This window comes from Gorilla gorilla, chromosome 20, assembly GCF_029281585.2.
Source record: "Gorilla gorilla gorilla isolate KB3781 chromosome 20, NHGRI_mGorGor1-v2.1_pri, whole genome shotgun sequence".
Taxonomy (NCBI): Eukaryota; Metazoa; Chordata; class Mammalia; order Primates; family Hominidae; genus Gorilla; species Gorilla gorilla.
The window spans coordinates 20,461,471-20,476,079 of NC_073244.2; the positions used below are offsets into that span (position 1 = coordinate 20,461,471).

Genomic DNA, 14,609 nt, shown 5'->3' on the forward strand with positions numbered 1-14,609 from the left:
TTTTTTATGAGGTGGAGTCTCACTCTATTGCCCAGGCTGGAGTGCAATGGCATGATCTTGGCTCAATGCAATCTCTGCCTCCCAGGTTTGAGTTATTCTCCTGCCTCAGCCTCCCAAGTAGCTGGGATTACAGGCGAGCACCACCACGCCCAATTAATGTTTGTATTTTCCATAGAGATGGTGTCTCACTATGTGGGTCAGGCTGGTCTCGAACTCCTGACCTCATGACCCGCCCGCCTCAGCCTCCCAAGGTGTTGGGATTGCAGGCATGAGCCAATCGCTGGCCTTTTTTTTTTTTTTTTTTTTTCTGAGAGAGTCTTGTTCTATTACCCAGGCTGGAGTGCTATGGCATGATCTCAGCTCACTACAACCTCCGCCTCCCTGGTTCAAGCGATTCTCCTGCCTCAGCCTGCTGAGTAGCTGGGATTCCAGGCGCCGGCCACCACACCCAGCTAATTTTTTTTATTTTTTTAGATGGAGTTTCACTCTTGTTGCCCAGGCTGGAGTGCACTGGTGCAATCTCGACTCACTGCAACCTCCGCCTCCCAGGTTCAAGCAATTCTTCTGCCTTGGCCTCCCAAGTAGCTGGGATTACAGGCACCCACCACCACATCCAGCTAATTTTTTGTATTTAATAAAGACAGGTTTCACCATGTTGGTCAGGCTGGTCTTCAACTCCTCACCTCAGGTGATCCACCTGCCTCTGCCTCCCAGAGTGCTGGGATTACAGGCACGCACAGCCCAGTGGCACAATCTTGGCTCACTGCAACCTCCACCTCCTGGGTTCAAGCGATTCTCGAGCCTCCGCCTCCCAAGTAGCTGGGATTATAGGCATCTGCCACCACAGCTGGCTAATTTTTTTTTGTATTTTCAGTAGAGATGGGGTTTCACCATGTTGGCCAAGCTGGTCTCGAACTCCTGACCTAAGGTGATCAACCTGACACAGCCTCACAAAGTCCTGGGATTCCAGGCATGATCCACTGTGCCTGGCCAAGGTGAGACTATTTGAAGAACATAGTGAAGGCTAATGTTGCTGGATGGGGGTGAGGAGAGTGAGGTGTTTGGACAGGTGGGCAGAGAAGTCTGACAAGACCACCTTGTAGACCAAGTGAGGAGTATGAAGTTTTTCCTAAGTCTGCTGGGAAACCAGGCACAGGCACGTTTTCTAGCAGGGAGAAGCAGGGATGGTGATGGCGTGATTTAGGATTTCCAAGGCCCCAGAGTGAATTAGAGAGGGGTAAGAACAGCTGCAAGGATGTGCCGGTGCAGTTATCATACTTTGTTGAGATTGTACAATTAGTCCTTTGTCTCTCCCCCCGACACTGGTTTTTTTTTTTTTTTTTGTCTTGCTCTGTTTCCCAGGCTGGAGTGCAGTAGCACGATCTTGGCTCACTGCAACCTCTGCCTCCTGGGCTCAAGCGATCTCCTACCTCAGCTTCCCTAGTAGTTGGGATTACAGGCGTGTGCCACCACACCCGGCTAATTTTTGTATTTTTAGTAGAGGCGGAGTTTTGCCATGTTGGCCAGGATGGTCTCGAACTCCTGACCTCAGGTGATCCACCTGTCTCGGCTTCCCAAAGTGCTGGGATTACAGGCATGAGCCACTGTGCCCAGCAACCACCACCCCTCCCCCCGCTCCTTTTTTATTTTTATTGTTTTTGAGACGGAGTCTTGCTTTGTTGCCCAGTCTGGAGTACGGTGGTGTGATCTCGGCTCATTGCAACTTCTGCCTCCCAGGTTCAAGCAATTCTGGTGCCTCAGCCTCCTGAGTAGCTGGGACTACAGGTGTGCGCCACCATGCCTGGCTATGTCTCCCCGCCCCCTTTCTTGGTTTGTTTGTTTTTTGAGACGGAGTCTTGCTCTTGTTGCCCAGGCTGGAGTGCAATGGTGCAATCTTGGCTTGCTGCAACCTCCACCTCCCGGATTCAAGCGATTCTCCTGCCTTAGCCTCCCGAGTAGCTGGGACTACAGGCACTCACCACCACACCCAGCTAATTTTTTTTGTATTTTTAGTACAGATGGGGTTTCACCATGTTGGCCAGGCTGGTCTCAAACTCCTGATCTCAGGTGATCCACCCACCTCGGCCTCCCAAAGTGCTGGGATTACAGGCTTGAGCCATCACACCTGGCCACGTCTCCCCTTTTAAAGTGCAAACAAAGTGTGGCTGGACGTGGTGGCTCACACCTGTAATCCCAGCATTTTGGGAGGCCGAGGCGGGAGGATCACTTGAGGCCAGGAGTTCAAGACCATCCTGGGCAACACAGTGAGACTTCATCTCTGCAAAAAATTAAAAAAAAAAAAAAGAATTAGCTGGGCATGGTAGTGCATGCCTACAGTCCCAGCTACTCAAGGGGCTGAGGTGGGAGGATGACTTGAACCTGGGAGGTTGAGGCTGCACTGCAGTGAGCTGTGATCTCACCCACTGCACTCTAGCCTGGGTGACAGAATGAGACTTTGTCTCCAAAAAAAAAAAAAAAAAGGCCTGAACTGCAACTTTATTTCCAGTGCCTCCAAACTCCCCAGTGGGTCTCTGTAAATATTCACTGAGTAAATGAATGCCTGAAGGGTGGAGTAAGAATTTGGCTGGTTTCCCCAGCTCCATCTGGGGAGGCAGCCTGGGACCTCACAGGTGGGGGAGGCAGCCTGGGACCTCACAGGTGGGGGAGGGAGGGCCCATCCCTGTGCAAGGTGGTTCCAGACAACCCAATCCCTCGGCCCCCATGAAACCTCACTCTGCCTTGTCCTCCTCATCTGTAGAATGGGTGGGCTGGAGAATTAGAGGGAGCTACTTCGTTTCTCAGGGAAAGGGCCATAGACATCCTGGCTTGATGATTGGGGTAAGGGACTTCTCAGCTTACTCACCTGCAAAACTGGAGCAAAAGAACTAGTTTGGGCCAAGCTTGATGGCTCATGCCTGTAATCCCAGCATTTCAGGAGGCCAATGCAGAAGAATTGCTTGAGCCCAGGAGTTCAAGACCAGACTGGGCAATATTACGAGATCCGGTATCTACACACACACAAAAAATTTTTTTGAAAAAACTAGCCAGACATGGTGGTGCACACCTGTGGTCCCAGCTACCTGGGAGGCTGAGGTAGGAGGATCGTTTAAACCTGCAAGGTGGAAGCTGCAGTGAGCTGTGATGGCGCCACTGCACCCCAGCCTGAGTGACAGAGTGAGACCCTGTCTCTAAATAAATAAATATCAGGCTGGGCGTGGTGGCTCACACCTGTAATCCCAGCACTCTGGGAGGCCAAGGTGGGCAGATCACCTGAGGTCAGGAGTTCGAGACCAGCCTGACCAATGTAGAGAAACCCCATCTCTGCTAAAAATACAAAATTAGCCGGGTGTGGTGGCACATGCCTGTAATCCCAGCTACTCAGGAGGCTAAGGCTGGGAATTGCTTGAATCAGGGAGGCAGAGGTTGCGTTGAGTCGAGATCGTGCCATCGCACTTCAGCCTGGGCAACAAGAGCGAAATTCTGTCTAAACAAACAAACAAATAAATAAATAAATATGAAAGAACTAGCTTGCAGAGTTTTTTTTTTTTTTTTTTTTTTTGAGAGGGAGTCTCGCTCTGTCCCCCAGGCTGGAGTCTCGCTCTGTCCCCAGGCTGGAGTGCAGTGGCGTGATCTCAGCTCACTGCAACCTCTGCCTCCCAGGTTTACGCCATTCTCCTGCCTCAGCCTCCCGAGTAGCTGGGACTACAGGCACCCGCCACCACGCCCGGCTACTTTTTTGTATTTTTAGTAGAGATGGGGTTTCATCGTGTTAGCCAGGATGGTCTCAATCTCCTGACCTCGTGATCCGCTTGTCTGGGCCTCCCAAAGTGCTGGGGTGACAGGCGTGAGCCACCATGCCTGGCCATGAGTTCTTTTCTTTTTCTCCCTTCCCCTCCCTCCCTTCCTTCCTCTCTCTCTCTCTCTTTCTCTTTCTTTCTTTCTGACAGAGTCTTGCTCTATCACCCAGTGGGGTGTGCAGGGGTGCGATCTTGGCTCATTGCAACCTCCACCTCCCAGGTTCAAACATTCTCCTGCCTCAGTCTCTCAAGTAGCTGGATATACAGATGCCCGCCAGCACACCTGGCTAATTTTTAATTTTTTAGTAGAGATGGGGTTTCACCATGTTGGCCAGGCTGGTCTCGAATTCCTGGCCTCAAGTGATTCACCCCCCTTGACCTCCTAAATTGCTGGGATTACAGGTGGGAGCCACTGCGCCCAGCCACAGAGTTCTTTCTTTTATTCAATCAACAAGCATTTGAGAAACAGTTAGAAGGCTCATGTGGCTGGAAAGAGTGAGCAAGGGGGAGAGATGGGAAGAAGTAAGAACTGATGGTGCAGAGCTTCGTGGGCTGTGGGGAGGACCTGAGTTTTTTCCCTGAGTGAGCTGGGAGCCATGGAGGGTTCTAGACAGAGGAGGGGCATACCCCATCTCATGTGTTCACTGCTCCCTTGGGCTGTTGTGGGAACAGACTGTGGGGGCGAGGGCAAAACCAGGAGACCAGGAGAGAGGTGACTACACTGGTTCAGGTGAGTGATGGTAGGGACTGGATGCGACAAAGTGGAAAGGTGAAATGTGGGTGAATTCTGGGCTTGTGTGTGTGTTGTTGTTGTTTTCTTTCTTTCTTTTTTTTTTTTTTTGAGACGGAGTCTCGCTCTGTTGCCCAGGCTGGAGTGCAGTGGCGCGATCTCGGCACACTGCAAGCTCCGCCTCCTGGGTTCATGCCATTCTCCTGCCTCAGCCTCCCTAGTAGCTGGGACTACAGGCGCCCGTCACCACGCACGGCTAATTTTTTGTATTTTTAGTAGAGACGGGGTTTCACCATGTTAGCCAGGATGGTCTCAATCTCCTGACCTCGTGATCCACCTGCCTCTGCTTCCCAAAGTGCTGGGATTACAGGTGTGAGCCACCACACCTGACCCCCTCTTTTTTCTTTTTTTAGATGGAATCTTGCTCTGTCGCTCAGGCTGGTGTGCAATGGCACTATCTCGGCTCACTGCAATCTCCACCTCTTGGGTTCAAGCGATTCTCCTGCCTCAGCCTCCCGAGTAGCTGGGATTACAGGCATGCGCCACCACGTTCAGCTAATTTTATATTTTTTAGTAGAGATGGGTTTCACTATATTGGCTAGGCTGGTCTCGAACTCCTGACCTCCAGTGATCCATCCACCGCCCACCTTGGCCTCCTAAAGGGCTGGGATTACAGGGGTGAGCCACTGCACCCAGCCGTTTTTCTTTCTTTCTTTTTTTAGACAGGGTCTCGCTCTGTCACCCAGGCTGGAGTGCAGGGGCATCATGATTTCTCCCCACAGTGATGCATTCTCAGCCTCTTGAGCTCAAGCGATCCTCCCGCCTCAGCCTCCTGGTAGCTGGGACTACAGGCGTGCGCCACCATGCCCGGCTGGATGGGTTCTGGATCAGCATAATTCTCCTCCTTCTCTCTTTCTGTTGTTAGTATCTCCCAAAGAGTTGCTCAGAGGAAAAAATAAGAGAGAAAACATCGCGCCCTGGTTTCTGGGACGACTGAAACCACGCAGAGCCACGGGTAACCAAGGTACCCGCAGCCCACGGCGCTTCCTCGGGTCCCAAAGGGCGCCAATGTGCAGGCACTGCCGCCAGGGAGCGCTCCCTGCCGGAGCCCCGGAGACCAAGGTTTGGCTCCCTCGCCTGGTTTCCGAAGGAGTGAGGGTCCGACGGCGGCCACGAACAAAGCTGCACGCTCTGCAGAGCCCGGAGATCCCCTAGAAATTCCGCAGAGGCCTCCACTCTCCGCTTGGGCACGAGTCTGCATTTATGGAGCGCCATCTGCATGCAGCAGCCCCGAAAAAGAAGGCGGTGCCCATTTTATAGCGGGGAAAACTGAGACTCAGAGGCCACAGGGGTCCCCAGGATGAACAGCGAGTTGGGATTCAAACCTCTTTTAATAACAATAACGATAATAGAGGCTGGGCGCGGTGGCTCAGGCCTGTGTAATCTCAGCACTTTAGGAGACCGAGGCGGGCGGATCACCTGAGATCAGGAGTTCGAGGCCAGCCTGGCCAACATGATGAAACCCCGTCTCTACTAAAAATACAAAAATTAGCCGGGTATGGTGGTGGGCACCTGTAATCCCAGCTACTCAGGAGGCTGAGGCAGAAGAATCACTTGAATCCGGGAGGCGGAGGTTGCAGTGAGCCGAGATCGCGCCACTGCACTCCAGCATGGGCAACAGAGCGAAACTCCGTCCAAAAATAGCAAAACAACAAACAAACAATTACGATAACATTAAAAGTGACAGCAGCTAACACTTATGGAGCGTCTAGTGTGTTCTCAGCTCTTGGCCTGCACTGTCTTATTGAATTTTACCAACACCTAGGAGGTGAGCGCATCATTCCCATTTCACAGATGAGGTGCCCGGAAGGGTTTGGCTCCCCCAAGGCGTAAAGCGCTGGGATTTGAATGCAGATCCGCCCACAGCTTGTCTCCAGGTAACGGGGAAACTTCCATGCCCTTGAATAGGGGACCACAGATGCAGGCGTCCCGAGCTTGCAAATGCACCGGGGTAGGGTGGGGTGGAGGGTTATTCTGTTTGTTTTTTCAGGGGTCCCGGGAGGCCCAAAGGCCTCCGCCGCTCTCGGCTTGAACGCGTGGAACCGTTCTCCTCGGGTTCCCGCGCGCTCCAATGGGGGACCCCTCGGCAGCGTGCGGTCGTCTCGGGACCCGGAAAGAGGAAAGGTGGGGAGCCGAGGGGGGTGCTCCGGGCTCGGGAGACCGAGGGGGCGGACGGGCGGGACCCCGCAGCCCCGGGGGCCTCTGGGAACCCGTCCCCCCTCTGCCCCGCCCCCTCCCCGGGCGCCGACCTCTGGGGTCACGTGACCAGGCCCGGCGGCCGCTGGGGCCGGAGGGCGCGGCGCGGGGACGCGGCGGCCTGGCCAGGCGAGGCGGGAGCCGAGCAGGCCGGAGCGGGCCGCGCGCCGGGGAGGGTCGCGCCGCGCCCGCCCCTTCCCCGCCACGCCCGGGGCGCACGCGCGCTCCTCTGGCCGCCCCTCCCTCCGCGCGGGGACCCCTGGCGGGCGGCAGGAGGACATGGCCAGCGACGCCGTGCAGGTAGGCACACCTGCGTCTGGAGTCCCGGGGCGACCGGACGGCGCCGGCGGACCCCGCCCGCGCGCTGCCGGGGGAGCCCCCCCAGCCCCCGGAACGGGACTCGGGTGACGATGGCGAGGGCGGGGGCCTCCGGAGCGCCCGGCGCCCCCTCCCTGGGCCGGGACTGTGGAGCCAGCGAGGCCCCCTTCTCGGCAGGTGGCGATGTGGACGGGGCTGGTTTGGGGGCGATCCTGGAGGCAACCCCTGCTGCACCCTCAAACTCGGCCTCTCCTGGAGAACTAGAAGGGGCGCGGCGGAGGCTCTACTTCGGGTGTCTGTGGCTGGCTGGGAGTCCCAGTGCCTCTCGTCCGCCCCCAAACTCATCCCCCTCCCCAGGGTTGGTTACCCGGCAGGTGCCGCTCCACCTGGGGCATGTGCCTGGCGCAGTGCCCTGGGAGAGGAGGAGGCTGCTGGGCCCGGCCCGTGCCCTTCCCCCGCATAACAAAGCTCCAGCCACCCCCGCCTCTAGACAGCTTTATGATGTTCCAGACGCCACCCAGATTGGCACCTGTTGGCGGAAGTACCCGAGTCACTGCATTAGGTCGGGGGAGTGGGGACCCCCACTCCCACCCTTGGGCTGTCAGGTGGAACCTTCTCCCGGGTGGGGAGTGTCTCAGTCAACAGGCCAGGGATGCTCCCGTATATAGAATCCTACTTTTTTGCATGGTGGCTGGGCACGGCTGGGTCACCCCCACCCTGCTAACACACACACGTGACTGGCACCAGCCTCCCGCCCAGCCAGATTCCCCTTGTGCCACCTGGTGGGGATCTCTGACCTGGACTCATCTTCCCCGTCTGTGACAAGCACGGCCAGGGTGACTGCCAACCTTCTTTGGTTCAAGTGACCCAAATCTGAGAAATGTCTGTGCCTCGGTGCCCCCATTAGCACCTCACCATCCAGTTCATTGTCCTGTGGTTGTTGTGTAACTGGGTTCTCGTCTCCTTCTGCACCTGCCCCCGACCCCTTTGTGTCTCCCCGGTAACCCCCGGTCCCTCCCGCCTTCCCAGTCCTGCTGATGGCCTGCCGGCCTTGCCGAGGAGCTGGGCGTATCTGGTGTTGCCGATCACACAAGGTCAGACCTCAGGGCCGGGATGGGCCGGGGTCCCTGCCTCTACCCCCGGTCCAGGGAGGGCTGTGTAGGAATCCCCGGGCGCATGCATGCGCTTGGCGCATCCCACACATGACCCAGACAGGCTGTGATTCCTGCAATGAGGCTGGACCCACGCCCTGGTCCCCCCTTCCCATCTCCTCCCCAGTCTCTTCCCCCCTCCTGGTCACCCCTCTCTCGTGGTTGCTTGGGCCTGCTGCCCTGTCCCTCTGTCTGTCCCAACGTGTGCCTGTCTGTTCTGTGTCCTGCAAACGGATGTCCTGTCCAGATTCCGGAAACGCCCAAGGCATTGAAATCTCCGGATATGGGGGTCTAGGTCCCTGGCTGCTCTGGCAAGATGGGGATTATGGGAGGCAGGTCCTCTGGGTCTGAGGTCTCCGCTCCATGGTGGGCAGCGGAGGAGCAGGGGTTCTCCATAGGACAGGCCAGGCCAGGGCCCTGAGTCCTGGGTTTGCCTTGCTGGCCCTCAGGTGACCCCTGTGCCCTGGGTAGAAGTGAGTCACTCAGGGGAGGAGAACCCAGGAGCCCAGCCTCCCTCCCTCTGTGCATTACAGACCTCAGCTGCTGGAGGTGGGGCCGAGGGAGGCCACCTCTCCTCTCTGCCTGGACTTCCCCAGTTGAGCTGGCCCCGCTCTTGGCTGTGTGCTCCCTCTGCCCGCTGGGGATGGGGTGGGGCCTTCTGAGCGAGGGTGGTATTTGGTGAGCCTGGGCTTAAATTCCAGTGCTGACACTTCCTCGCTGTGTGTCCTGGGCCCAGTGCCTTCGCCTCTCTGAGCCTCGGTTCTGACCTAGGAAAAATGGGACTAAGAGGGTGTTCATGGGAGAGAGAGACCGAGACCTCGCCAGCACTTGGCAGGCGGGGCTGCTGTGAAGTCGTTACTGGTAAGCGTCCTGGTCAGCAGCTCAGGGTGTGAATCTGTGTCCTTATTGATTTACTTATTTATATTTATTTATTTTAGAGGAGAGAGTCTTGCTCTGTCACCCAGGCTGGAGTACAGCGGTGCGATCCTATGTCACCGCAGCCTCGATTTCCAATTTCCGGGGCTCAAGTGATCTTCCTGCCTCAGCCTCCCAAGTAGCTGGGACAAAAGGCACAGACCAACATGCCTGGCTAATTTCCTTTTACTTTTGTAGAGACGGGGTCTCGCTCTGTTACCCAGGCTGGAATGCAGTGGCGAGATTCTTGTTCACTGCAGCCTCAAACACCTGATCTACAGGACTACAGGCATGCACCACCACACCTGGCTGATTTTTTTTTTCTTTATTTTTTTAAATTGAGACTGGGGTCTCACTCTGTCACCCAGGCTGGAGTGCAGCGGCATGATCTCTGCCTCCTAGACTCAAGCCGTTCTCCCACCCCAGCCTCCCGAGTAGCTGGGACTACAGGTGCACACCACCACGCCTGGCTAATTTTTGTATTTTTAGTAGAGTCAGGGTTTCGCCATGTTGCCCAGGCTGGTCTTGAAATCTTGAGCTCAAAGTAACCTGCCCGCCTAGGCCTCCCAAAGTGCTGGGATTACAGGTGTGAGCCACTGCCCCCAGCCTTTCTTTTTTTCTTTTCCTTTTTTTTTTTGTGATGGAGTCTTGCTCTGTCGCCCAGGCTAGAGTGCAGTGGCTTGATCTCGGCTTACTGCAAGCTCTGCCTCCTGGGTTCACGCCATTCTCCTGCCTCAGCCTCCCAAGTAGCTGGGACTACAAGCGCCCGCCACCATGCCCGGCTGATTTTTTTGTATTTTTAGTAGAGACAAGGTTTCACCTTGTTAGCCAGGATGGTCTAGATCTCCTGACCTCGTGATCTGCCTGCCTCGGCCTCCCAAAGTGGTGGGATTATAGGCATGAGCCACCGCGCCCGGCCTCTTTTTTTCTTTTTTGAGACAAAGCCTGGCTCTGTTGGCCAGGCTGGAGTGCAATGGTGTGATCTCGGCTCACTGGAACCTCTGCCTCCTGGGCTCAAGCCAGCTTCCCACCTCAGGCTCCCAAGTAGTTGAGACTACAGGCACATGCCATCACACCTGGCTAATTCTTACATTTTTTGTAGAGATGGGGGTCTCACCGTTATTGCCCAGGCTGGTCTCGAACTCCTGAGCTCAAGCAGTCCTCCGGCCTTGGCCTCCTAAAGTGCTAGGATCACAGGCAGAGCCACCACACCTGGCCAATACTTTTTTATTTTTTGTAGAGATTTTTGTAGGTCTTGCTGTGTTGCCCAGACTGATCTCCAATTCCTGACCTCAAGCACTGCTCCTGCCTCAGCCTCCCAAAGCGCTGGGATTACAGACATGAACCACCACACCTGGCCAAATCTATGACCCTTAACCGTAGGCTTCTCAGCCTTAGCACTACTGACATTCAGGGCTGGGTCATTCTTTGCAGTAGAGGTTGTCCTGTGCACTGCAGGGCGTTGAGTGGCATCCCTGGCCTCACCCTGATAGAAGCCACCTCCTTACCCACAGTCATGACAACCAAAAATGTCTCTGGATGTTGCCACATGTCCCCGGGTATGGGGAGAAAATCTCCCCTCCATGGAAAACTGTTACTGGCCAGGCACAGTGCCTCACACTTGTAATCCCAGAACTTTGGGAGGCCGAGGCTGGCTGATTGCTTGAAGTCAGGAGTTTGAGACCAGCCTGGCCAACATGTGAAACCCCGTCTCTACTAAAAATACAAAACATTAGCTGGGCGCAGTGGCACGTGCCTGTAGTCCCAACTACTCAGGAGGCTGAGGCAGGGGAATTGCTTGAACCCGGAAGGTGGAGATTGCAGTGAGCCGAGATTGCACCACTGCACTCCAGCCTAGGCGAAAGAGCAAGACTCTGTCTCAAACAAACGAACAAAACATACTACTGTGACTTCCTTGAGCCTCAGTTTCCTCACCTGTGAAGTGGGGAGATTCTTGGCAGCTGCTCAAGATTAGTAGGGAGGATTGGGAAGATGGTGGGAATGATACACTTGGTCTGTGGCATTCCTGCCTGGGGGCAGCTGTGCTTGAGATCAGTCACGAGCCAAGGATAACATTCCTTGTCTGTGAAATGGATGCTCCCAGCTGAAGGAGATAACCCCAGGGGGCCATTTCCGAGCCAGCATTTGGAATCTGGGTGCTCTTGTTTTAAATCAAGGCCCTGGCCACGGGGCAGTGACTCACACCTGTAATCCCAGCACTTTTGGAGGCCGAGGCAGGAGGATTACTTGAGGCCAAGAGTTCGAGATCAGCCTGGGCAACGTAGTGAGACCCCATGTCTATGAAAAATACAAAAATTAGCCAGGTGTGGTGGCGTATGCCTGTAGTCCCAGCTGCTCGGGAGGCTGAGCTGGGAGGACTGTTTGAGCCCAGGAGGTAGACACTGCAGGGAGCCATGATCACACCACTGCACTCCAGCCTGGGCAACAGAGTAAGACCCTGTCTCAAAAAAAAGAAAAAAAGTTACATGAGATATTCAACTTTACTGTAAAGTAGCTTTGTGTTAGACGTTTTTGCCCAACTGTAGGCTTGGGTAAGTGTTCTGAGCACGTTTAAGGTAGGCCAGGGTGAGCTATGATGTTTGGTAGGTAAGATATATTAAATGCATTTTTGACTTATGATATTTTCAACTTATGATGAGCTTATCAGGAAGTAATGCCATCATAAGTTGTTCTTGAATGTTACTGTGTGCTTAGCAAGTGGTTTTGTAGGCTGCTGATTTGGGGCATTCTTTTTTTTTTTTTTTTTTTTTTGAGATAGAGTCTCACTCTGTCGCCCAGGCTGGAGTGCAGTGGTGTGATCTCGACTCACTGCAATCTCCACCTCCTGGGTTCAAGCGATTCTCATGCCTCAGCCTCCCAAGCAGCTGGGATTACAAGCGCGTGCCACCATGCCTGGCTAATTTTCATATTTTTAGTAGAGACGGGGTTTCATCATGTTGGCCAGGCTGGTCTTGAACTCCTGACCTCAAGTGATCTGCCTCGCTCATCCTCCCAAAGTGCTGGGATTACAGATGTGAGCCACCACGCCCGGCGTGATTTTGGAAATTGGAAATTCTTTTTTTTTTTTTTTTTGAGACGGAGTTTCACTCTGGCGTGCAATGGCACGATCTTGGCTCACCTCGACCTCTGCCTCCTGGGTTCAAGTGATTCTGCTTCAGCCTCCCGAGTAGCTGGGATTATAGGCATGTACCACCATACCCGGCTAATTTTGTATTTTGTATTTTTTTTTTTTTTTTTTTTTTTTTTTTAGTAGAGACGGGGTTTCTCCATGTTGGTCAGGCTGGTCTCGACCTTCCGACCTCAGGTGATCCACCCACCTCGGCCTCCCAAAATGCTGGGATTATAGGCGTGAGGCACCGTGCCTGGCCTGGTTTTGGAAATTCTTAGCCCAGTCCCCCAGTGCTATCCCCTAATTGTGTTGGCCTGAGGGAGGTGCCACTGGGCTGGCTGAGACCCTGGGCCTCTCAGCTATGGTCAATAACAGTTGGCGACTGGACTGAGAGGAAGCAGGAAGTTGGGAGGGCCCGTCTGCAGGAAAGGGGCCTCACCTCTGAAGAAGTGGCTGTTCTGACCCTGAAGGGGAAGCCGGGGACAAGGGGTGGCTGGGAGAGTCTGGAGGGACATATGCAGGTAGTCGCAGGGCTGGAGGTCTGTGGGAGCATGGATGCGCTACAGGGGCCTCGGGGAGCGTGCATATGTGTGTGAGCATGTGCACACGCATGAGCATGTGGGCCGTGCCCTCTCGGGCAGGTGGGAGCGTGTCTTGTATGGGTTCTAGAGCGAAGCTCATAAGCACTTGTATGTGTTTGCAAATAAGTGCATATGTGGTAGGCATGGGAATGGGTACACTGTGAGCCCATTTTCCAGGCACACACCTGCAGGTGTAGAAGTGTGCACCTGTGTGTGGATCTTTGTTTCATCCACACACACAGGCATGGGAGTGTGCACACATGTGAGCCTGTGTTGCAGGCACACACCTGCAGCCATAACTGTGCAAACACAGGCCAGGCGCGGTAGCTCACGCCCAGTAATCCCAGCACTTTGGGAGGCTGAGGGGGGCGGATCACCTGAGGTCAGGAGTTTGAGACCAGCCTGGCCAACATGGTGAAACCCTGTCTCTACTAAAAATACAAAAATTAGCTGGGTGTGGCGGCGCATGCCTGTAATCCCAGCTACTCGGGAGGCTGAGGCAAGAGAATTGCTTGAACCTGGGAGGCGGAGGTTGCAGTGAGCCAAGATCACACCAGTGCACTCCAGCCTGGGCAACACAAAGGGAGACTCTGTCTCAAAAAAAAAAAGGAAAGAAAAAGAAAGTGTGCAAACATTTGTGAGCCTGTGTTCTGTGCATATCCACATATGTATTTGAAAGTTAGTGCACACTCAAGTCAGCCCCCGGAGCCTGCGTCCCCTCATGGATACACCATGAGTGTGTGAATGTACAAACTGCCTACACCTTGGACATTCTCTAGGGACAGGGAGCAAGGACTGTCCCTGGGTTTCATCTAGAGGAACAGGAGGTCCCTTAGATGCCCTGGAGTTGGCCCCGCGCGAGGGGTGCTGGGAGTTGACAGGAAAGAGGAAGTGGCGGCCGAGAGGCCCTGGTGGGGCTGAGGTTCAGGAAGAGGGCGGGGCCCTCAGCCCGGACCCAGGATGGCGGAGGCCAATAACCCCTCGGAGCAGGAGCTGGAGGTGGGGTCCAGGGTCCCTGTGGGGGCAGGCAGAAGGGGGCCCCAAGTGGCACAGGCCAGTAGTCCTTCCCCGGGTACCTCTCAGTTTGGGAACAAGGAGAGGAGATGGGGCGCTGGCCTCAGAGTTCTCTGTCTGGAGGATGAGACTATCCAGTGCCCTTTGGGGCTCCCAGGTTGGGGAGAGACAGAAGGAAGGAGACCGGGCTCTGCTTTTTAGGGTCCCAGTTGTTGAACATAGGAGAAGAGCAGATGAGGGTCTTCAAGACCCCATAGTTTGGGGGTACAGCAGATAGAAGACTTGGCCTGCCCTTGGGATACCCTAGTTTTGGGGGTGTAGCCAAGGAAAGATGAGGCCTGCCCTCGGGATGCCATAGTTTCAGGGTACAAGTGAGGGAAGATGGGGCCTGTCCTCAGGACCCTGTAGTTTTAGGGGTACAGCAGAGAGAAGACAGGGCCTGCCCTTGGGCCCTCTTAGTTTCGGGGAGCAGCAGAGAAAAGAAGGAATCTTCCCTTGGGACCCTCTAGTTTGGGGGAGGCAGCAGAAGGGAGACAGATCTTATTCTTGAGACCCCCTTAATGTGGGGGACGCTGTGGTGGTGGGGGTGACAAGGCCCTGCTCTTGAGACCTCCCAGTTTGGGGAGGTCAGGAAGCAGTGGCAAGGCCTCCTCACCTTCCAGTTTTGGGAGTCCGAGGAGGTAGAGCAGGCCCTGTCTTGGGAGCCCCAATCCAGGG

The 14,609-nt window shown here is 55.0% G+C and overlaps 1 protein-coding gene across 4 annotated transcripts in view; it reads left to right on the forward strand.

The window, feature by feature from the left end:
• Nucleotides 1-6,388: 6,388 nt before the first annotated feature.
• The window catches only part of PKN1 (protein kinase N1), a 38,540-nt gene continuing 30,319 nt past the window's right edge, over nucleotides 6,389-14,609 (forward strand). The window contains exons 1-2 of one of the 4 annotated variants that reach the window (XM_055371976.1): nucleotides 6,389-6,464; nucleotides 6,578-6,711. Coding sequence is in view for 3 of the 4 variants with exons in the window: in XM_019015156.3 (XP_018870701.2) it covers nucleotides 6,529-6,711 (183 nt within the window). In the remaining variant the exon portion in view is untranslated. Of the gene's footprint in view, nucleotides 6,712-6,844; nucleotides 7,084-13,688; nucleotides 13,878-14,609 lie in introns of those variants that run through there. The other 3 variants (XM_019015156.3, XM_004060162.4, XM_004060163.5) reach the window with 3 other exon arrangements.